The sequence below is a fragment of the Onychostoma macrolepis genome, chromosome 05 (genome assembly GCF_012432095.1).
Source record: "Onychostoma macrolepis isolate SWU-2019 chromosome 05, ASM1243209v1, whole genome shotgun sequence".
NCBI classification, from domain to species: Eukaryota; Metazoa; Chordata; class Actinopteri; order Cypriniformes; family Cyprinidae; genus Onychostoma; species Onychostoma macrolepis.
In genome coordinates, this window is record NC_081159.1 from 15,186,069 (window position 1) to 15,207,787 (window position 21,719).

General features: G+C 37.3%; 2 protein-coding genes across 4 annotated transcripts; one reads left to right on the forward strand and one right to left on the reverse strand.

The window, feature by feature from the left end:
* Window positions 1–1,893: 1,893 nt before the first annotated feature.
* tmprss4b (transmembrane serine protease 4b) lies at window positions 1,894–6,125 on the reverse strand. Of its 3 annotated transcripts, none has more exons than XM_058777504.1 (12): window positions 6,007–6,125; window positions 5,730–5,884; window positions 5,488–5,640; window positions 4,966–5,092; window positions 4,653–4,769; window positions 4,512–4,555; window positions 3,880–4,042; window positions 3,461–3,627; window positions 2,810–2,899; window positions 2,523–2,665; window positions 2,245–2,394; window positions 1,894–2,169 (listed from the first exon to the last, which is right to left on the reverse strand). In XM_058777504.1, the coding sequence occupies exons 2-12, from the start codon at window positions 5,863–5,865 to the stop codon at window positions 2,158–2,160; spliced, it is 1,302 nt and encodes a 433-aa protein (XP_058633487.1). In that variant the 5' UTR covers window positions 5,866–5,884; window positions 6,007–6,125; the 3' UTR covers window positions 1,894–2,157. The 3 variants fall into 3 exon arrangements, with proteins under 3 accessions (XP_058633487.1, XP_058633488.1, XP_058633486.1); XM_058777505.1 differs by having other exon boundaries at window positions 5,974–6,062; XM_058777503.1 differs by having other exon boundaries at window positions 5,730–6,048.
* A 1,154-nt stretch (window positions 6,126–7,279) lies between these two features.
* Window positions 7,280–21,707, forward strand: tmprss13b (transmembrane serine protease 13b). Its single transcript, XM_058774654.1, has 14 exons — window positions 7,280–7,324; window positions 10,040–10,193; window positions 10,363–10,476; window positions 10,669–10,794; window positions 10,876–11,002; window positions 16,151–16,234; window positions 16,932–16,949; window positions 19,585–19,628; window positions 19,725–19,884; window positions 20,050–20,210; window positions 20,402–20,500; window positions 20,599–20,741; window positions 20,889–21,041; window positions 21,193–21,707. The coding sequence occupies exons 1-14, from the start codon at window positions 7,310–7,312 to the stop codon at window positions 21,205–21,207; spliced, it is 1,413 nt and encodes a 470-aa protein (XP_058630637.1). The 5' UTR covers window positions 7,280–7,309; the 3' UTR covers window positions 21,208–21,707.
* Window positions 21,708–21,719: the final 12 nt, after the last annotated feature.

Below are 21,719 nucleotides of genomic sequence, written 5' to 3' on the forward strand. Positions count from 1 at the left end.
CCGTCATTTAAAAAGATGTTATCTCTTTTAGTTATACATTATTTAGTGAGATATAATATTTTAACAAAGTTGTTAATATAAAGAAAACATTGAAACAAATCTATTGATCTGCTTTAGAGAGCTCACCAATTATTACTGAATGCTTGAAGAATTTTACAGGTCTTTGGATTTTGCAATTTTTAGTGAATTTTACTGCGAATCTTGGGTGATGTTGGTCATGAAAGTCTTCCTTGAAAAAGCAGCTTGTTTTCAGTGCCAAAAGGAGTTAACTCCAGATAAACAATATATGTCAGAGGTTGTAACTATAGAGCACAAAAAAAAAAAAAAAAAACGAGGAGGAGAAATCTGGTAAATTTATACCATATTTGGACCTGAAAAAAATCTAAAAGCAATGTATACTGTATATCTAGTAGCTGTCCTCTCATACCCCTATGTAAAATCACTGAATGTCTACTGAAACAGCAATTTCATTTGGAAACAGTATCTTATATTTAACATTGTAAAGGGGAGTAGCTGAAATGATTGTTATTTTGTTTGTTAAAGGGTCACTTTAACAATCAGTTGATAGTTATTGATCCTCAAATTGTTGTTTTTTTTATTTTTTATATGATCTTATGGCACACAGGTCAGCAAAGCAATACACATTTAGAGGGCTCTTTAGCTTCTTTTAATAGGAGAAATATTGGAAAGGTACATACGTTTTCAAAGCACTTGTACTACCTCTTATTCAGACATTTTTATCATATCATTGTGCTGAACTTGCATTTAATATTTCTGCATTTAATGTTTTTAAAATTTTGGAAAAGTTGAGGTTTTCTCAGGTCGCTCAGTGAACGAGTGTGATATTCTGCTTGATATTGGGCTTTTAATTAATTGGGCTTTTAATTAATATCCTTACAATCTTCCTTCTATTAATGCACTATTTAATTAACAACATACAGTATAAGTTTTGGTTGCATTAGTTATTTGTCAGGCTTGGCAGTAATCATGACTTAATTGTGATAGTCGCACATTTCTCAACCAAATTAGGAGTGAATGCAAAGGGGAAGTTTCCACCATTATTTGAAGTGAATCTTTTTCCTATAAAGTATTTCTCTGTTAATCTTTTGGCATTGGAATTTAAAGCAAATTTCTGTCCGAGACCTCAAAAAACAACATTTCATGCTGCCAAAAGCATAACTATCGTGATATTGTGCATGTCTGTTCACACAACCTGTGATTCTAAAAACTTGTGAAGCTTTATGGAAAACCTGAATGAGGAAATGTCTGAGACAAAGCAATAATAGAGGGTGTGGGAGAACCCAATTAAAAGGTGGATGGCTGGTTTGATTTTCTTCAGTTACTTTCAGTTTTTTCATTTAAATCACTCAGATGGATGGGGAAATATCTTAAATTGATAAAACCAAACTAGTAAATGTATTTTTTTTTTTTTTTTTTTTTTTAAACTGAATCAGATACATTCAGATGCTTTATGAAGACTGAGCTGCACCAGACTGTTGAGACAAAAATGTAAGACCAAGGGGAATAGAGGCCTCAAGGACTCAAAAGTCCACAGAGTTAGAAGGAACACTGCCTTAGGAGTACTGTTTGGAAAATCACAAAGTTTGAAATTTGGAACACCAATTCTGATAGTCAATCTCAGCTCAATTGTTTGACATCAGTCCCTGTAAAACTGAATGTAAAACACATGCTGTATCATAGATGCTCCACTCAGCCCATAATCCAGAATTCTTGATCCCATTGTTTCCTTAAGCCAGTGTGCAGGCCTGTTATTCCCCATTGGACTGCACAGTCATGCATATTATATTTCTTTATAATAAGAAGCAACTAAAATAAAATGTTTTGGGTAAAAAAGGTTGTGATGTGTGCTGGTTTAGTAATTGCTTCAAGTAAGAGCTTTATTTTATTTATTGCTTTCTAAGTTTTTTTAAAACACTCAAAGTACTTTAACAGCTTTACAATGAACATACAGTATACCTACAGGAAATGTGAATAGTGAGACTAAAAAAAAAGCAGGTTTTGACATAATACTTGTCACAATAATTATAAAATTGAACAATATCTAGATTCAAGAACATTGATTTCTGTACTCTGAGGAGATTTGTCTTTCCTCCTGTGTCATGAAAGCACGAAGTTATGCGTCCATGGTTCACCTTCTCATGGCAGTCTCTGAAACATGACATTCAATATGAAAATCTACTTTCCTTTCTTATATATTAATGTGCAAAATCATGTGAAACATACCTCCATTACGGTGTAGATCCAGTTGAGAAGTTGACTAACATCAGTGTAAACTCCAGGTTTTCCCTCCCGTGCACAGCCCACTCCCCAACTCACTATACCCATTAACTGCCAACGAGATGAAAGGTACACTAGCGGACCCCCACTGTCCCCCTGAAAGAGAGAGAATACTTTAAATTGACAATACATTTGGAAATGGCTTTTTTTCTGGATACAAAGCCAATGATATACATCTCTTCTGAAGGGGAGCCTGTATTTGATTTTTCATTTGTTGTTTTTACCTGACATGCATCTATGTTTCCTTTGAGGAATCCAGCACAAAGCATTCTGGGAGTTATGGCGGAACCGTAAACAGAGGGCTTGGAACACTCTGACCTGTCAATCAGGGGCACCGAAGCTTTCTGCAGCACAGAGGGCAGCTCACCTGTGTAAAATGAGAACGAGGAAATGCCAGAGACAAAACAATATAGAGAAGGTGGATTTCTGATTTAAAACAGGTAGAAGGCCACAGTCCTGCCTTATTTGAGTGACCAATTATACATTAAGTGACAAAGCCCCTTCCTCTTACCTTTCTCCTTGCGCAATCCCCACCCAGTCACCACAAGCATCTCCTTCACAGACAGCTGGTGAGGGGGTAAACAAACTGGCAAGATTGAGTCTTAGGATATACAGAAAATAAGACCTTTAGCCAATGACATTTATTTGGGCCTTTTATTCTATGATAAACATCACAAACCACTGACTTTAACTACTTATATTACTGTTCTTGGATGCTCTAGTAATTACACATTGAGGCTTCTCAAAGGAATTAAATTAAAAATAAAAACATACTGTAAGTGATCCTTGTTCATGTTTTATGTTATGTGTGTTATATGTTAAGGGCAACCTTTATTTTTTGTGTGTGTTTTTGGAGCTCTCTATGAACCATAACCATTAACCGCCATTGTTTGGGGTGAAAAAAAAGCCACATGGAGGAACATACAGGTTTGGCTCAACATGAGGGTGAGTAAAATATATATATATATTTTTTAAATTGGAGATCTCTTGTTGTTGTTAAAGGGAGTTTCATAAAGTATCTTAAATGGCAAGCTAGCAGCAAAGGAGGGAAAATATTGAGGAAAATATAGTTAAAGATGATGAAGTGGAACTCGTTTAGTCTCATTTTAAATCTCTGATACAAGAAAGCAGTTAATCATAATTGATGAATGAAGTACCATACCCCCAACAGTGACAGGCCAAGTGAGTTTTAGCATGGCGATGTCAAAGTCATTACTCAAGCGACTGTAGTTATTGTGGACAACAATCATCTCTACGCTGACACCCCTGGATCCCGCCACTTCGGTCTGACCCAACACCACAGTCCATCGACTCAGCTCTCGTGTCCGGCTAAGAGTTTGTGTGTGAGAGAAAGCGATGCAGCAAGTCAAAAAACAACATCTAAGTGGACCAACTAACCTACAGTCATAAATTTAAAGTAAAAATGTGTTTTCTTATTGTAAAGAGAAGAATTTTATTAATAAAACAACTGGTTTAGGTTTACCCATTTAAGACACTTCATTAGTCAACAGATATATTTAGGAAAAAAAAAATCAAAATGCTAAAGGTCTAGAACACATCTTGCATTTGTGAATGACTTACCCTGTGAAACAGTGAGCAGCTGATATGACCCAACGCTTGGATAATAATGCTCCTCCACAAACATGCTGCTGGTTCCACTGAAGACTAACCTGCCACGGCCAGTGTTCGATTGCTGTGTCCACCCCACCAACAATACGGTCCTCTCCCACCACCTCTCCACAGTCTGTATTAACACAGAGGGACGTTTATAATAAGAGACGTGAACAAACAAGTTATTAGTACGCTTCCTAATTCCTGAAGAAAAGAAAAAAAAAACCTCACTGGAAATAAAATTGACATTCAAATTTGAAGTAGAATTATATTAATTGAAAGGGGGAAAAAAAGGAAAGTGTTTAAAAAAAAAACTAAAAAAAAAAAGATTTTGTAGTTGAAGTTTGAAAACTTATTTCAAAGTTTATAAAAAAAAAAATGTTTAAAAGCTTTATGTACAGATAGATGGACCATTGTAGAACATGCATAATTTGCCAAAATGTTGATTGTCTTTCAACTGCAATTCAATAAATTCCACTTCCTGTCATTTCTGTCCAATTTTGTGTGTGCTGTGGCCAATTATATACAAATCCCCACTCATGAATGGAAAGGAAGCCAAAAACAGTGAAAAACCTGATCCACACACACTTCAACAGTTTTACCTGAGCAGGACACAGACACCACTGAGCCAGAGAAACATTTGTCACTGTGAGAGAGCAAATCATTATTTTCATATGTAAATGAAAATGTGATCATTTTATGTGGAGAATATCACAAATGACCTCATAGCAAGTGTATCTCACCTGACTGAGAGGAAACTCTGGATGTCAGGGTGTGTGGAGTTTTTGCTGACTGTAGCAAATGCATCTTGAGGGTTGAAGAGCAGACTCCTTACCGGGACTCGTGTACTTCGTGGACTCCTGTAGTGGAATATTTCCTGAATAAACACTATACTACGCAAGCACTGCTTTATACTGCAATCAACAGGAAGGTTATCAGATTTCTTAAATATTACAATATGACAGCACTTACATGTGGTTTTACAGCTTAGTTTACTAATGGTCATTGGTTTTATTTATTTATTAAACCATTGTGCCATGTGTGTGCTCTGCTTACACTGTATAGCCCAGTCGTTGACAGGCTAACCGTGTGTGCTTTGTCCTCCAGTTATCAGCACACACTGTTCTCCATCCACCCTTATTAATGAACACCTGCAGGACCAGTCTGTCCCCCATCAGCCTCACTACATTGGTAAATATAGATGAATCACATGTTTGCCTACAAATTCATCTTTAGTAAAGCAAGGCCAGGGGACAGTTAAAATTTTTCAAAAGTGGTGTAAAAAATAAAGGTTCTTTATTGGCATCTCTGGTTCCATGAAGAACCTTTAACATAAGTGGCACACTTCCATTTCACAAAGGGTTCTGTACAGTGGAAAAAGGTTAAATACATACTTACATTCAAGGTTCTTAATCATGTTTAAAAAAATATAAATATCACAAATGTATAACAAAATAGTTAATTTAAGAGCTACTGACTAGAAGTTTCTTTAGGGAAACCTGTAAAATGTTCTGTGGCATTGCAATAAAAAACATTTTAGGAACCTTTATTTTTAAGACCGTTCACGTGCATAATCACCTGGATACGTGTCATTGGTCCGCAGTTTGGATACACATGTGATTTCATCCTCACCACCTGCACAGTTAGCCTTTCCATCACATGTCTTTTCTATTGAAATGAATCTCAGTGAGCCAGAGCAGAAGAAAAACTTGGAATTCACTATCTTAACAGCTGGAAAGAAACAAAGACAATTTTCAGAGAGCATGTTTTATATTATGTGTCAGAGAAAGTCAGCGAATGGCATGGCAATAGATTCTTACTAAAATACAACCCCACTATCAAGGTTGCTATGACTAGCACACAGCACACGGTGATAACAGCCGATCTCCAGCGTACTCTGCTCTCCTCAGTCCTCAGTGTGCTCAGTTCTCGCCTTCGCTTCAGCCACAGGGCCATGACAAACCAGAGAAGAAAACTGATAGAAAGAAATCGAGCCAAAACAGTGGATTTTACTGGTTGTATGGCTAAATATATTATGAATAGGTTTAAATGTGTGACTCGTACTTTTATCTTATAGATCTAATTACAGAAACTCACAAGGGTTCCTATCATATGAATGGCTAGCAGCTCACTAGACACTAGCAGTGTTTAGGGACTCCCTAGTTATCAACTTCACTCAGCTGATCTGCATTAATTAATCAGTTGGCGGCAGGTTTTGAGGGATGGTCCTCACTGCAGAACACAAGATCCAGGGGGTTGGATCTAGATCCAACTCCACCTACCTTACATATACCTAAACCTACCCGTCTCCACCCCCTGATCCTTAAACACACCCATCCTCACCCCTAAACCTACCATCTCCACCCCCTAGATGTGGATCCAACCCTGCCCCCTGGATCTTTGTTCTGCAGTGAGGGGCTACTGGAGGTTTTGATGAGACTTTGGCTAAATTCAGAACAGCATACTAGTTCACAAAACAGCTTACTAGTTCTGCCACATGTGAGTAGTGGTCTATGCTAGTATGCTAATAGAATTCTGAATTCAGCCTTTGATTTCATATTAGGTTTAATTGTAATTCTCAAACTCCTAAAATCAGATAGCGTAACATGAAGAGAATTTGTCAGCATGATACCTTAAATTACTCCAAATACCTTAGATAAGTACAGCAGCAGAGAAGAATTTTTTCTTGAATGACAGGTGTTGGTTTTTACTGCTAATTTTTTTGTCATCTGAAAGACACGCCTTGCTAAATAAAAATGATGACGTACAAAATACCAAGGTTTTTAAATACGTCAGAAACACACCTATACCTGATGCACATTTGCCAGTTTGGATTAGAAATTTGAGACACTATTTACAAACATGGTTTTGTTTTGTCTGTGACTGTGTTAATGTGTATGTGTGTCTGCAGGTGTGTCCATTATTCCCTTCTTTCAATTAATCTGTGATTACTAATGTGTACTGTTTACAGTCAGTCTATATATATTTAACACTATCTTGCTTTTATTCTTACATTATGTGGGTTATTGTGTAAAATGTGATCTATGTGTAAACAAACTTATGATAGAGAATGTCTGATGGCATCAATTTCTCAAAGTTCAATTTCGAAAGTCTCAATGTCTGTTGTGATGGAAAATTCTGTTCTTTGTTTGTGTATCTGAATTCCAGTGTTTCTATTGACATGTTGTTAAGAAACTCTGTTTAAAAAGCTTGCCTGTTAAACCAGTTAAACAGGTGAAAGAGAGAGAGAGAGGAAGAAATGAGTTACAGGGTGAGTTTTTCCTGCTCTGATGATGAAATGTAAGATGCCATGCGCCACTAGCAGGTGCATGACAGAAAAGAAATACATAGCTTAGGTACAGGTAGAGTCTTCCTGATCTGTTTAAACGGATACACATCTATGGAGCACAGACAGGTATGAATACTTTAATACCCAAATATTCTCAAAACAAACATGGATATATAGAACAAACATATAGCCTGCGTCTTTCTTGTATTTCAAGTGTAATCAGTTCTTTTTGTCGTTAGTTTGATACAACTCTTGCTTTGTGATTTTGTAAATATATTATTGTGAATGTATAAGCATCATGTTATGTTTCCTGTAATGTTTTCTCTCTTAGTGATCAGCTTGTTTATAACACTACAGTTGTCTTGGTATTGTGTCCTAGTTATCTATACCTGTAATAATTATTAACACATATACATTCTAACTTAGGTAGAATATTTTAATAGAATTAGTAACCATTTGGTTATAAAAAAAAAAAGTAACAGAATTATAAAAATGAAGCATATTACATGAGTGGATGATTCACTGTGAGAAATATAGAACATGTTCCAACTGGGTGCTGTCAGAGAGAATAATATCTGCAACATGCCATAAGAAGGAAGGGCAGATTCTGAATCTTACAGATCAATCCTAGTAAAGAAAAAAGGTGTGATTAAAAACTTCATTTATTGGACGTTGGTCATTGAGAATTATCACAAACATGATTTTTGTAAATTCTAAATATGGAGAACATATAAACCACTTAAATAATCAGGATTTGGTCAGATTTACAATAAAAGCCTGTCACTGTAACTTACATCCTGTTGGGTTCAGTAGCCTACATGCATGGCAAAAACAAAGTCTAGTATAGTCTAGTACATTGCAAGAGATATTGCAAGACACTAGTGAAAAATAAATATACTAAAATGCATTTGAAATACTTTTATTCCATGCTAAGTATACTACAAATACATTTACATATTTATGTGCTTAATACGGTAAAAAAAATACCCTGCAATTGTACTGTCTAATCCTGTGCTTTAAAAAAATAAAATAAAAAAAAATAAAAAATTACAATTTAATTGTGCAGAAGTATTGCTGAAGTCCAACTAAAGATATACTGAAGTATATTTGATTGTACGAAAGTGTAACTATTGCAAATGTACTCCAGGTACACTTTAAATATCTGACAATTAAAGACTGATATTGTTCAAAGATCATACAATCCTCATCAATAGTGACATTAAACACATTTTAGGCTTAATTTTAAGAAATGTGCCTATTGCACAAGTAGTAGCCTACTAAATTAAAGTAAATCTGTAAGTCTCAAGCAACATGTCAGTAAATATGTTGATAGATTTGAACTATATTTAGAATGAAATAAATGTATTTAAAATACTTTACTTTTTTACTAGGGGAGTGTAGCAGTCATCTGGTATATATGGGAACAAAAATAAACATAGTCCTACTCTACTTTTGTGTGTAGTGTACACACCTATTAGAAAACCAGTTAATGATTAATGGGTGATATAATACATGGATTATATAAAACATATTGAGTGAAGTATACCAGAAATCGCTTCATTATGAAAAACAGTACAACAAATTCAAGACAAACAATGCACTTATGTATATAATGCATTTAAGTGCCTGAGACATTACTGAGATGCCTGAATTGTTCTGTTAACTCCATGCAACATCTTCCTTCTGTCTTTTTAATGTATATATGTATGTCTGTAGAACAGGTGTGAGTATGGGCACTTATTTGGCACACTTATTTGAATATGGAAGAAGAGGTTCATTGGATCACACATTAGTCAGGCAGGACTAAAAAAGTAAAGGGAATTTTGGTTTCACAATCCTCCTTCACCTGTTACTAAATCCCCATGCAGTCATAGCCAGAGTCAAATCCTTGTTGTTAAAGACTGATGTGTGTCAGCAGGTTTGTTACCCCCGTCCAGATTTGCACCACAGACACATTCGAATGTATCAAAAATCAGGATTACAATTTTTGAATAAGGTTCTAAAATATTGTCATTGTTGGAGGAATTTATTTGAGAGAATATAATAATTGCACCCTCTGGTGGTGAGGAGATGCTTATATTATATCTAGAGAGAAATTTATATGAATGATTATTCAATATATTGACAAAAGTATTGGGACACCCCCTTCTAATGAACAGGTTTGACTAATTTAGTAATTTCCATGAGAACAAATAACTTGACTGGTCTGCAGAAAGCAACTTCCTAATCCCAGCCGAACATCTCTTGTGTGACTTTAAATGCAGAGTTTTTGGCTCAATGTCTGCATTTAAAGTCACAACAGAGGTGTTCAACTGGGATTAGGACTTTGCTTTCTGCAGACTAGTCAAGTTCTTCCACACTGACTGAATCAATAATTTCTTTTTGAACCTTGCTTTATACACAGAGGCATTGTCATGTTAGAATAGAAAAGGGTCCTGTCCAAACTATTGCTAATAAAAAACAATCCCCTAGATTATCAATATGCTTTAACATTAAGATTTGTACTCATGGAAATTACTAAAGTAGTCAAACATGTTCATTAGAAGGGAGTGTCCCAATACTTTAGTCAATAAAGTTTATATTAAAATGACTGTGTATAAATTATGACAGTATAACGTGGTAATATATTTACTAAATATGACAAATAATTACTCCGCAAATTAAGATTTAAGGATAATTCTTTCCTTGTTAAACAGAAAAGCAACTTGAATAGCAGACTCATCGTGAACTCTGACAGTACAGTTATGTTTACTGTGAATTTAATTTGATGACAGATGAGAGCAAATAGTGTTTATAGAAATATAGACTTATAAATATCTTGCATTTATTTTATGAATACAGGCTGAGTCTCCTCCCTCATATGATTCTGTGGTGAATCACAACACGCCTCCACCTTCATATCCGAGTCTTCAGGCATTGTCAGCCAACCAAGTCCAGCCGTACTACATACCACAGCCAATACATCAAACACCTGCTCCTTGTGTAGTACAGACAAGTAATACTTAATAGCACACACTACCTGTACACACATAGGTCTTAAAAACATGGTCATTAAAATAAATTGAGGGATCATAATTAAATAATTAAAATCTTTGTATCTGTATTAAATAATTATTAGCATTTATGTATTTGTGTCAATAGCTATTGTTGTTTCCTTTATGTAGTCCCAGCACAGAGAGGTCAAGCTCCCTCACACAGGAACAAAAGGTATTGCTATGGAGGGTCGAGTGGTACTGCCGTTATTGTAGTACTGGTTGTAATTGCCGTCTGGATGGGAGGTGAGCATATATTTTATATGTAATAATATTGACATTTGTACTGTTCTGCCTACTACTTTTAATTAGATATTAAATACTGTATTTTGGGTTGTGTATACTATTACCTAATTTGAACGTGTAATTTGGTGCAGCCTCCACGAAGAGTAACTTTTCACAGGTACACTTTTAACTCAATTTTCGACTCCTGCACAGTGCGCTATGGGCCGTCACTGTGGGCTCTCGCAGGGAAAGAAACTGAGACAGACACATGCCCCCCTTTATCAGTCAGCTGTGATGGAAAGAGAGACTGTTCTCAAGGCAGTGATGAATCTGGCTGTGGTCAGTGTCAATCACAAATCAATAATGAAATCTCTTTTCAGTTGGAAATCATATACTGATTTGACTTTAATGTTTCTATAGTGCGGTTTGGTACAGCAAATGAATTGCAGGTCATGACCTCTAAGACCAAAAGCTTCCTTCCAGTCTGTGCACAGGGCTGGGATAAAAACATAGCTGACCAAACCTGCCAACAGCTTGGCTTCAGACAGTAAGTATAATATATACACATACACACACACACACACATTATTCTTGTGATCTGAAACATAGAAGCACATAAACACAACTTTTAAATGACTTTTGAAACATAGAAGCATTAAACACAACTTTTAAAAGACTTTTTTATTTTATTTATTTATTTATTTTTACAGTAATTTAGAGATTACTTGGTTTTGGAGGTTTTATGAAAAAGCTATATACATATATATATATATATATATATATATATATACACACACACAGTTTATTAATTAATTTGATCCCCTGCTGATTTTGTACGTTTGCCCACTGACAAAGAGATGATCAGACAATAATTTTAATGGTAGGTTTATTTGAACAGTGAGAGACAGAATAACAACAAAAAATCCAGAAAAAGCATTTCAAAAAAGTTTTTAATTGATTTGCATTTTAATGAGTGAAATAATATTTGACCCCTTCACAAAACATTACTTAGTACTTGGTGGCAAAACCCTTGTTGGCAATCACAGAGGTCAGACGTTTCTTGTAGTTGGCCACCAGGTTTGCACACATCTCAGGAGGGATTTTGTCTCACCCCTCTTTGCAGATCCTCTCCAAGTCATTAAGGTTTCGAGGCTGACATTTGGGAACTCGAACCTTCAGCTCCCTCCACAGATTTTCTATGGTATTAAGGTCTGGAGACTGGCTAGGCCACTCCAGGACCTTAATGTGCTTCTTCTTGAGCCACTCCTTTGTTGCCTTGGCCGTGTGTTTTGGGTTATTGTCAAGCTGTAATACCCATCCAATTGTTTTCTTGGTGACTATGGTCCCAGCTGCCTTGAGATCATTGACTAGATCCTCCCGTGTGGTTCTGGGCTGATTCCTCACCATTCTCATGATCATTGAAACTCCACGAGGTGAGATCTTGCATGGAGCCCCAGACCGAGGGAGATTGATAGTTATTTTGCGTTTCTTCCATTTGCAAATAATTGCACCAACTGTTGTCACCTTCTCACCAAGCTGCTTGGCTATGGTCTTGTAGCCCATTTCAGCCTTGTGTAGATCTTGTCCTGACATCCTTGGACAGGTCTTTGGTGTTGGCCATGGTGGAGAGTTTGGAATCTGATTGATTGATTGCTTCTATGGACAGATTGTCTTTTATACAGGTGACAAAGGGAGTTAATTGGTTGACTGACGTTCGGGAACAGGCCCCAAACGATCACCTGACTTCCCGAAACCTCCATATATTGGGCCGCCTCATACCGTACTGTTTGTTTCTTTCTCTCGAAATTCATGACGGATCTAGAGATATAATCAGAAAAACTCTCCTAGTTCAGATGACGATATGCTCAATTTCAATCCCACTACTCCGAGGAATACCTCTAACCATTCTGATCACAGCCATTCTTCAAAGCGTTTGCATTTCATCTTGCACATTCCTAGGTCCGCGACCATCCTAACTCAGACTCATCTCAAGAAAACTCTCTGAGCGGTCCCCAAGATCCGTCCTCTCTGCCAGCAAGATCCACGAACCGAGATCATCATTCGCATAGCAGACACGGAAATGGAATCCTCGTGAGCCACTCCTCTAGCACTCAACTCCCGATAGCCCTCTCCAGTGCTCCCGTAGCATGTCTTCCAGAGCCGAGGTCAACATCAGAAACTAAACCACGGCTCGCCTTCAACGCGCACTTAATCCAAAGGTATCCAATTCAATCGTGCAGATAACAAGTGAGATTAACTATATTCAGTATCAATCAAAACTTCTATCAACAAACTTCGAGCCCTCAACATTTCCGGCAACTCCTAGCGAGTCACTCTCCGTCACACGTGACGTCACGAGGAATTACCCTCCTCGGCCTCACACAGCAGCTCCCCCTAGCGGCAGGCAAGCCATATGTCCACCCGCACTCGCTCAATCGATATATCCCAATTTATCTCAACCTTCTCTTTCAGCCGCAGGTCGTCTACAGCAGTCTAATCAAGGGTCATACAGGAAAACTCTCTGAACTCTACTGCCGGATATTCGCAGTTTAAACATCCCTTCATGCAAACTTGTGGAGCCCCCTCACATCCAGCATCAGCATGCTCAATTACAGCCCCCCCCCCCAAACCTCAACACTTCTCCATGCAAACTACAGCTATCTGCTGCAGCTCCATCCCCTCCAGTTATTCCAATGCCGATAGAAATGCCCCTCAGTAAACATTAACCTTTCCTTAAATCATTGGCATAGGGGCCGGCCAGCATCAGGGAGGCAGGACGGCACGCAACAACCTCAATCATCTGAGCTGCCCCCTGTCTAACTGCAGGCTCCTTCACACCTGCTCGTTCTGTGACGGAGCCCATGCAAAACTCCTGCCCTCATAACCCTACGACACTAGCAGACTGACTTGCAAAGCACCTCCGCACTCCTATCAAGAACGTGATATAGTTGACAGACTACTAGCAGAAGGTCCCTTCAACAAGCCTTTTTCCGGCATGCATATCAGCCCTATAGGTATAACTTATAATCAACTTATCTTCTCCCCACGGCACACACATTCCAACCATTAACAGTATCATCCCAGCCCCAGAATACTCCATGCAATACACTAGTGTCGACCATGCCATCAAACTCATTCACTTAGCAGGCCACGGAGCATGGCTCGCCAAAGCCAATACCATTAATGCCTTCAAGACTTGCCTATCCATCAAGAATCCGGCGAGTCTTCTGGGAAGGTGCCTATTACTTCACTGTAAGCTGCATTCGATTGCAGAAACAGCCCTAGGATTTTCTACGATGGATTCTAACCAACAACCACAGACTCCTTACGTCCTTCACCTCCTCGACAACTTCCAATCGTTGCACCTTCATCTGCACCACCATAATTAGGATTTTCAGACTAATCTACGTTTTCACCGAACTCTGCGTTCCATTATCAGAGCAGAAACCTCAGGGCCTCGTACTTTCTCCGAACTAGATAGATGTACAAAGCATCAGCTACAGGACTTCCAGGCCACCTTAACAATGCCATCCGGATAATTCCTCAAGGGAAATCCTTTGCGTCAGACATTCTGTCAAAAGCAGCTATCCATCCCTTCTCCTACAACAGAATCACATTAGATAAGCATGCAATGGAAATGCGCCTCTGGTAACAACACCTCTCATCATGGAACAACATTTCTTTATCCATAATAACTACATCTCTCATCCCGGCTACATCCAACTATACACTGATGCAACACCCTCAGTAGGTTTCAGCGGTTAATATGGTGGGCGCTGGGTTGCTTCCGAACGGCCTCCGGAGTTCAGCTCCCTCAATCCACGGTCAAGAGCAGTCTCCACAGCATTATGAAATATATCCCATAGTCATAGCAACCATTATTTGGGGGTATGAATGGTCCGAATCTACTCATCTGCTCGGACTATGCAGCGGTAGTCGAAACTATAAACAAGGGAGATCATGTTCGGCAGTTATGCAATTCATGCACAGGCTTACTTAATCTCCGCTCAACAATTCCTCCTCCGAGCAACTCGCATACCAGGACTCCTCAATCTCATAGCCAACTCTTCGTCTCATTTCTCATTCCAGAAATTTAGACTTGGCTCCAGAATAAACATTCATCCCACTCTGGTCTCACCATAGATCAGAAATCAAACATGCTTCTCAAGAAGCTATTCTTAATTACCTTGCCCCAAGCATGCTTTCCAGCGTACCTCTCTGGCTGGAACTGTCTCAAAGCTTACCATTCCTTCTATCAGCTTGCTTTCCCATCAACCAACCCGTCCATTCACAACTCAATATCTTACACTCATTCCTTCTTAAGATCCACATGTGTGTTTCTAAACTTACTTGTCAGGGATCAACTTCTCCTATAAACAACCACTGGCTACGATTGCACTGCTATCTCTCATTCTCACACATTTATGCTAATAAAGGCTTACGAAAACAAGAACCTGCGTTAACCATTAAACGCCTGGACTATCTAGCCTCTGCATCCTCTCCGTACGATCAGGCCATCTACATCCCAAGCTCACGCTTACCCCCACCCTGAGTCTCTCTGAGCCATCAATTCTAGATGCCCTGATCAACCTGACCATCATCCCATTCCCTCTACCCCTTCATCCTCTTTCTACTCTTCCCCAACACTCTGTTCAACTAACTATTTTATAGCTCATTTGTGACGTGGTCCTAGTTAGTGAAAGGGAGTTAATTGGTTAGCTGACATTCGGGAACAGGGCCACGCTCCAAACGATCACCTGACTTCCCAAAACCTCCATATATTGGGCTGCCTCATACCGTACTGTTTGTCTCTTTCTCTCGAACCCACCCTTCCCTCCCTTTCTCATCCATTCAGCAAACCTTATCCCACATTCTCTTTCTTTCAGATTGTATCGGGGGGTCCTAATTGTCTGGCCTAAATATATATATATATGATCGAGACGGTACCCCCACCCTGAGTCTCTCTGAGCCATCAATTCTAGATGCCCTAATCAACCTGACCATCATCCCATTCCCTCTACCCCTTCATCCTCTTTCTACTCTTCCACAACACTCTGTTCAACTAACTATTTCATAGCTCGTTTGTGGCGTGGTCCTAGTTAGTGAAACTGAGATTAGGAGCACTCCCTTTAAGAGAGTGCTCCTAATCTCACCTCCTCACCTGTATAAAAGACACCTGGGAGCCAGAAATCTTGCTGATTGATAGGGGATCAAATACTTATTTCACTCATTAAAATGCAAATCAATTTATAACTTTTTTTAAAAGCGTTTCTCTGGATTTTTTTGGTTGTTATTCTGTCTCTCACAGTTCAAATAAACCTACCATTAAAATTATAGACTGATAATTTCTTTGTCAGTGGGTAAACGTACAAAATCAGCAGGGGATCAAATATTTTTTTTCCCCACTGTGTATGTGTGTGTGTGTGTGTATGTATGTATATATATATATATATATATATGCTTGTGATTCAGCGCCATGACAACATTTATGGCTATCTTTTCTTTTTTGTGAAAGCCATTTAAAAGTGTAATAAACAAAACTTATTTTTGTTTTGTTTATTACACTTTTAAATGGCTTTCTAAAAGAAAAGATAGCCATAAAAGCTGTCATGGCGCTGAATCTAACAATCAAACAACAAATAATATTAAGAACATCTGTATGAAATTTATTCATGTATGTTTGTGTGCTTTACAGGAGTTATGTAGTTGGTGTCTTGAATACCAGTTCATCCGCCTTTCAAAGTTTGAACAGTCAGTTTACAAACACCATCCAGGCGGCGTTAATACAAGGTAAAACCAGAAATGTATATAATTTGATGCTGAACAACAGCAAAGAAAGAAAATAACTAGATAAATAAATACAATATATATATATATATATATATATATATATATATATATATATATATATATATATATATACATATACACAGTCATGGCCAAAAATATCACCACCCTTTGTAAATATGATCAAAGAAGCCTGTGAAAATTAATCTGCATTGTTAATCCTTTTGATATTTTATTAAAAAAATTCACAAAAATCTAACCTTTCATTGGATAATAAGAATTTAAAATGGGGGGAAATATCATTATGACATAAATGTTTTTCTCAAATACACGTTGGACACAATTATTGGAACCCCTAGAAATTCTCATGAGTAAAATATCTCTGAAGTATATTCCCATGCATATTCACAATTCTGAGCACTCCGGGGTGATTATGAACATGAAATTATCCAGAAATATAAATAGGAGGGAAAACAAAGCCCAAATTCCCTTCCCCATCCATCCCTCTTCATCCATCACAATGAGAAAATTATGATTTTGAGAAAAATGAGAAAAAGATAATTGAGCTTCACAAATTAGTGAAGTGGCTTTAAGAAAAGAGCTAGAGCAGTGAAAATTCCCATTTCCACCATCAGGGCAATAATTAAGAATTTCCAATCAACTTAAAATGTTATGAAACTGCCTGGAAGAGGACGTGTGTCTATATCGTCCTAATGCACAGTGAGAAGGAGAGTTTGAGTGGCTAAAGACTCTCCAAGGACCGCAGCTGGAGAATTGCAGAAAATAGTTGAGTCTCAGGGTCAGAAAACCTTGGAGAGAAAAAAAAAGTCAAACAGCCCCTACATCACCACATGTTGTTCAGGAGGGTTTCAAGAAAAATTCCTAGCTCATCCAAAAACAAACTCCAGCATATTCAGTTGTCAGACACGACTGGAACTTCAAATGGCACTGGGTTCTACGGTCAGATGAAACTAAAAAATGAGATTTTAGCAGCAAACACTCAAGATGGGTTTGGTGCACACAGGGATTAAAATCTACCCTATGTGTACAATGAAATATACTGCTGTAATTTTTATGTTGTGGGCCTATATTTCTGCTGAAGGTCCTGGACATCTTCTTTAGACACACGGCATCACTGATTCTATCAAATACCAACAGATAAAAAATCAAAAAGTGACTGACTGACCACTTGTAGCACACTTGAACCCATCTTTCATACACTAGTACACTCAAGTGTACTACAAGTGGTAGCTAAATACATTTTTTTTAAATACAAAGATAGTATGTTAAAAGTGCATTTTAGTTCATATTCATGGTGTCTCAAAATAGCACAGTTGAGTACACTTAGATGATCTTAAGTTGACCTTAAAAAGCACTAAAGGATCATTTTTAGTATATTAAGTAGAAAATTAGTGCGCAAAAATAGAGCACTTTAAGTACATTATAGAAGTGTACTTGTTTTTCACCTGGGTAAATTGGCCCATTTTCTAGTATATAAAAGTATACTTTTAAGTATACTTTTAGTACAACAGTACTAAACTTTGAGTACACAACTAGTTAACTTTATGTTTTTAGTTTGTACTGCAACTATACTAAAAGTGAACTAATAGGTATACTGATAGTTTACTAATTAAATACCTGTGGCAATTTTAGTACACTTTGAAGTATAGTCTCAGTAAACTACTAGTTTAGTTGTTTTATACTTTAAGTATACTCGTAAGTTTTCTTTAAGTGAACTTTACATCATACTTTAAGTATACTACTATGTCCTTATTTAAGTATTAATTTGTATATATTTTGTTATATGAATATCTGATTCTGAATGTACAAAACATCAAAAGAAAGAACAGGGTATCTGCTTGTAAACAAAAACATTTTATTCTAGCTTAATGCATTCTTTTTACAAACACTTGAATGTAAGCAAGTTTCATAAATCAAAACAATTAAGAAATAAATAAACAACATTTTGTACAAAAGTTGAAAAAAAGACTATTGCTGCATCCCAATTCGCCTACTTACACAATTCCCTAAAAGTATGTACTCTTTTTGTGACGAAAAAGTACATACTTTTGAGTATGTAGCAGAATACTAGGCAGGCTTTGGGACATACTACTTTGTCATAGCTGCTTCTTTAATGGACGCTCTGTTGCTTAGTTACGTGTGTCCTGTAACTGTTTAAAATGCACTGTTAATCATCTTGTCACAGTTGACATCATCCACATTTCGTTTAATTTGATTTCCTACCGTACTGGAGAGAAATAAAGAAGCACATAGCGGGTCTTTTATGCCGAGAACTCATGCTCATGTGTTTGCATAATGATGTATTTAAAAGTTAATGACCAAACGTATCATTATAAAAGTTCACAGTGTTGCTGCAGATGAAATATAACGTGGATAACATTAAATTAATATTTTTGAATAAGGTAGACACTGATTATTTATCACTCAAATCACTTTCTCTACCTGTCCGTTGGTCTCGCATATCCGCCATGTTTGTAGTTTTTTAACACGTTTTATGCGTGTTTGTAGTTCTGATCGATTCCTCGTTCGCCGCGCAATGTGTTGTGGGCAATATTAGCCGTTAGAGTGTGCATCGATCTGCACTTGGAATTCTAACCGGAAGTAGTAGACCATCCGGGAATCTTTGGCATACTTTTTTAAACATACTATGATTTGGGAGATACTAATTCTATTTTCGAATACTATTTAGGACGGATAGTATGCGAATTGGGACGCAACATATGAATTGGATTCAGAACGATAATCAAAACGTAGATGGAGTCGATCAACACCGTCGCAACATTGTCGCTTGACAATCATCATTACCTCTTCATGGGTGAACATTGTATTACATAACGTTACACAGTTTTGATGCTGTTTTATGTCTGGTGATCATGTTAGAATACGCATTTGTTTTTTTGTTTGTTTTTTTCGGTTTCTTCTTCGCTTGTGTTTTGGAAATTCTGTACAGAAGATGCGTAATAGCGCCCCCTACTGTATAATAATGAAAACATTCTTGGAGCGCAAGTATAGCTCAAATAAATTTAGACTTAAATGTCATTTTAAGTATATTTCTGAGAAGTACATAAAGCACATTTCTGGAAAGTAGACAAAGTATACTTTCCTATTTTTTAGTTTAAAAGAAGTAGCCTATAGGCCTATTAATAGCACACTTGAATAAACTTTTTTTCTTTTTTTTTTGTTGTAAGGGTGGACATGGCAATGAGTATGAAAATGTATAATGATTTAGTATATTTAGATGCAGAAAGGTGTGAAGAAACACGAAAACAGAAAATACTCTTTGTTTCTATCGTGTGTGAAACAATGTTGTTTTCATTGTAGTACGTCCTGTCCTGGGCAGCAGACTGTGTCCCTGCAGTGCAGCAGTGAGTACCCTACACTCTTGCTAAATGTTATTGCTGCGTGATAATGCTATCTAAGTCTAAACACTCTCTTACTTCCCTATTTATTTCTCTGTTTAGAGTGTGGAAAGCCACCAGGATCGAGGATCATAGGGGGAAGTGTGGCTGCTGCCGATGAGTGGCCGTGGCAGGCCAGTCTGCATTTCCAAGGGTCTCACTCATGTGGAGGAACTCTGGTGGCTCCAGACTTCATCATTACTGCTGCTCACTGCTTCCCCAAGTCAGTATACATTACATTAGGCAGATTTGATGACTAGTCTACATGTTGGAAACAATATCATGGCCTGTAATTCGAATTAAGTTTAATTAATACATTAGCAAACAATATGCAAAAAGCAAGGATGAATGAATAGATGAATGATTTGCTTTTTTCTCCCCTTCTTAGAGGAACACAGTTGCCTAGTAACTGGAAAGTGTATATTGGTTTGGTGTCCCAGCACCAGCTTCCCAGCCCATATAATGTACAGCAAATCATTTTACATGAGAATTATGACCCAGGGACAAAAAACAATGATATTGCCTTGCTAAAACTCAGTAAACCTGCCAGTAAGTTTGTACACACACATATACAGAATTATGAATACATAAGTAGCCTACTCATCTGATGAATAACACATAAACTTTTATGCAAATAAAAGTTTAGCTATTTACCATACACAGAACTGTCTAAATTACAATACCATAAAATCAAAGAGGCACTTCTGACTGCTGACAAGTTTTGTAAATACTGTTAAAAGGTAAAATACTGCCTGTCTGCCTGCCTGTGTTTGGCCAGACGTTTCCTGCTGCCAAACAGTGCTGGACCACAGGTTTTGGAGTTACCAAGGAAGGGGCTGGTATGTAATGTATTTGTAGGCCAATATATTTTGTTGAGTTTGAATGTATTGATTTATGTATTAATAACGCTGGCCTTTCTCTACGTGTGTGTTTGCAGATAGTAGTTCCACTCTTTTGATGGAGGTTGCAGTAAACCTGATAGACTCAGCTGTGTGTAACTCATATACTGTTTATGGCGAACGTATCACTGAGAATATGCTGTGTGCAGGAGATCTTAAGGGAGGGAGAGACTCTTGTCAGGTTAGACATGTTCTCATTCAAAAGTTTACAAATGCTGCCATCTTTTGGTACAATATTATATTGCAGTTTGAACTTTGTACTGTTTCATATGCTTTTCTTAGTTCATTCAGTACTATTTCTTCTTTTTCAATCTCCCTCTCTCTCCAGGGGGACAGTGGAGGTCCACTGGTGTGTAAACTTGACGACAAATGGTATCTCTCAGGCGTAACAAGTTGGGGAGATGGCTGTGGAAAGTCAAACCGTCCAGGGGTCTACAGTGATGTAGGGAAACTTTTAATGTGGATACATGGCAAGATGCAGGTAAACACACTTTTGCATTTTTACATGCAAACACACATAATATTGTTCGTCATGAGTTAACTTATTTATATTTCCTTTACAAACAGCCTCTTACCAATCTGTTTTTTTTTTCTATCCTTGTGTCTTTCTGGATCCTTTTCCTTAATTACAGCAAAAGCGACCATGACCTTCTACAACAATGAAGAACAAATTTTCACGTTCTACTCTGCTGTGTAAACATTTTTAAGTTTTCTCATTTTTTAAAGTGACACAGCACACAACGACATGCACTTTTGCAGTAAATATATATTTGTGTAAAATTTTTAATTCATTATTTAAAGAATGAAGATGTAAATGTGTCTGTAAAATCCTTTATTTTGGGAATATTAATGTTCTTAAATAAAAACATGGATTACATTACTGAATCTATCTTGAAGAAAATGCCAGGACATTTAAGGTGTCTAAATGCACTGTATATCGTGTATTATATGTATTGAGCTGATCTACTATTGAGGAGGAACTACTATTTCCTAGCAATACATGTTACAAAGAGTTTCAATAGTATTTTAAACTTAATACAGTGGAGCAGCATATTGAACTGAAGTCTCTTTCACTCTGAGAGTAAAGCAGCAGGCTGTAATGGTTTTATTTTAGATTTTTGCTGAAAAATAAAACTGTATTACTGTTCCTGAAGACAAT

What these genes read in the sequence shown, in the direction of transcription:
- tmprss4b (XM_058777504.1), bottom strand. Translation starts at nt 5,865, where the DNA reads ATGGCCCTGTGGCTGAAGCGAAGGCGAGAACTGAGCACACTGAGGACT. An exon ending in GATAGTGGGGTTGTATTTTA is followed by an intron (nt 5,641 to 5,729) that starts GTAAGAATCTAT and finishes GTTTCTTTCCAG; the next exon opens with CTGTTAAGATAGTGAATTCC. An exon ending in TTGGCCTGTCACTGTTGGGG is followed by an intron (nt 2,900 to 3,460) that starts GTATGGTACTTC and finishes GTATATCCTAAG; the next exon opens with ACTCAATCTTGCCAGTTTGT.
- tmprss13b (XM_058774654.1), top strand. An exon ending in TCCTTGTGTAGTACAGACAA is followed by an intron (nt 10,194 to 10,362) that starts GTAATACTTAAT and finishes TCCTTTATGTAG; the next exon opens with TCCCAGCACAGAGAGGTCAA. An exon ending in GCTGCTCACTGCTTCCCCAA is followed by an intron (nt 19,885 to 20,049) that starts GTCAGTATACAT and finishes TCCCCTTCTTAG; the next exon opens with AGGAACACAGTTGCCTAGTA.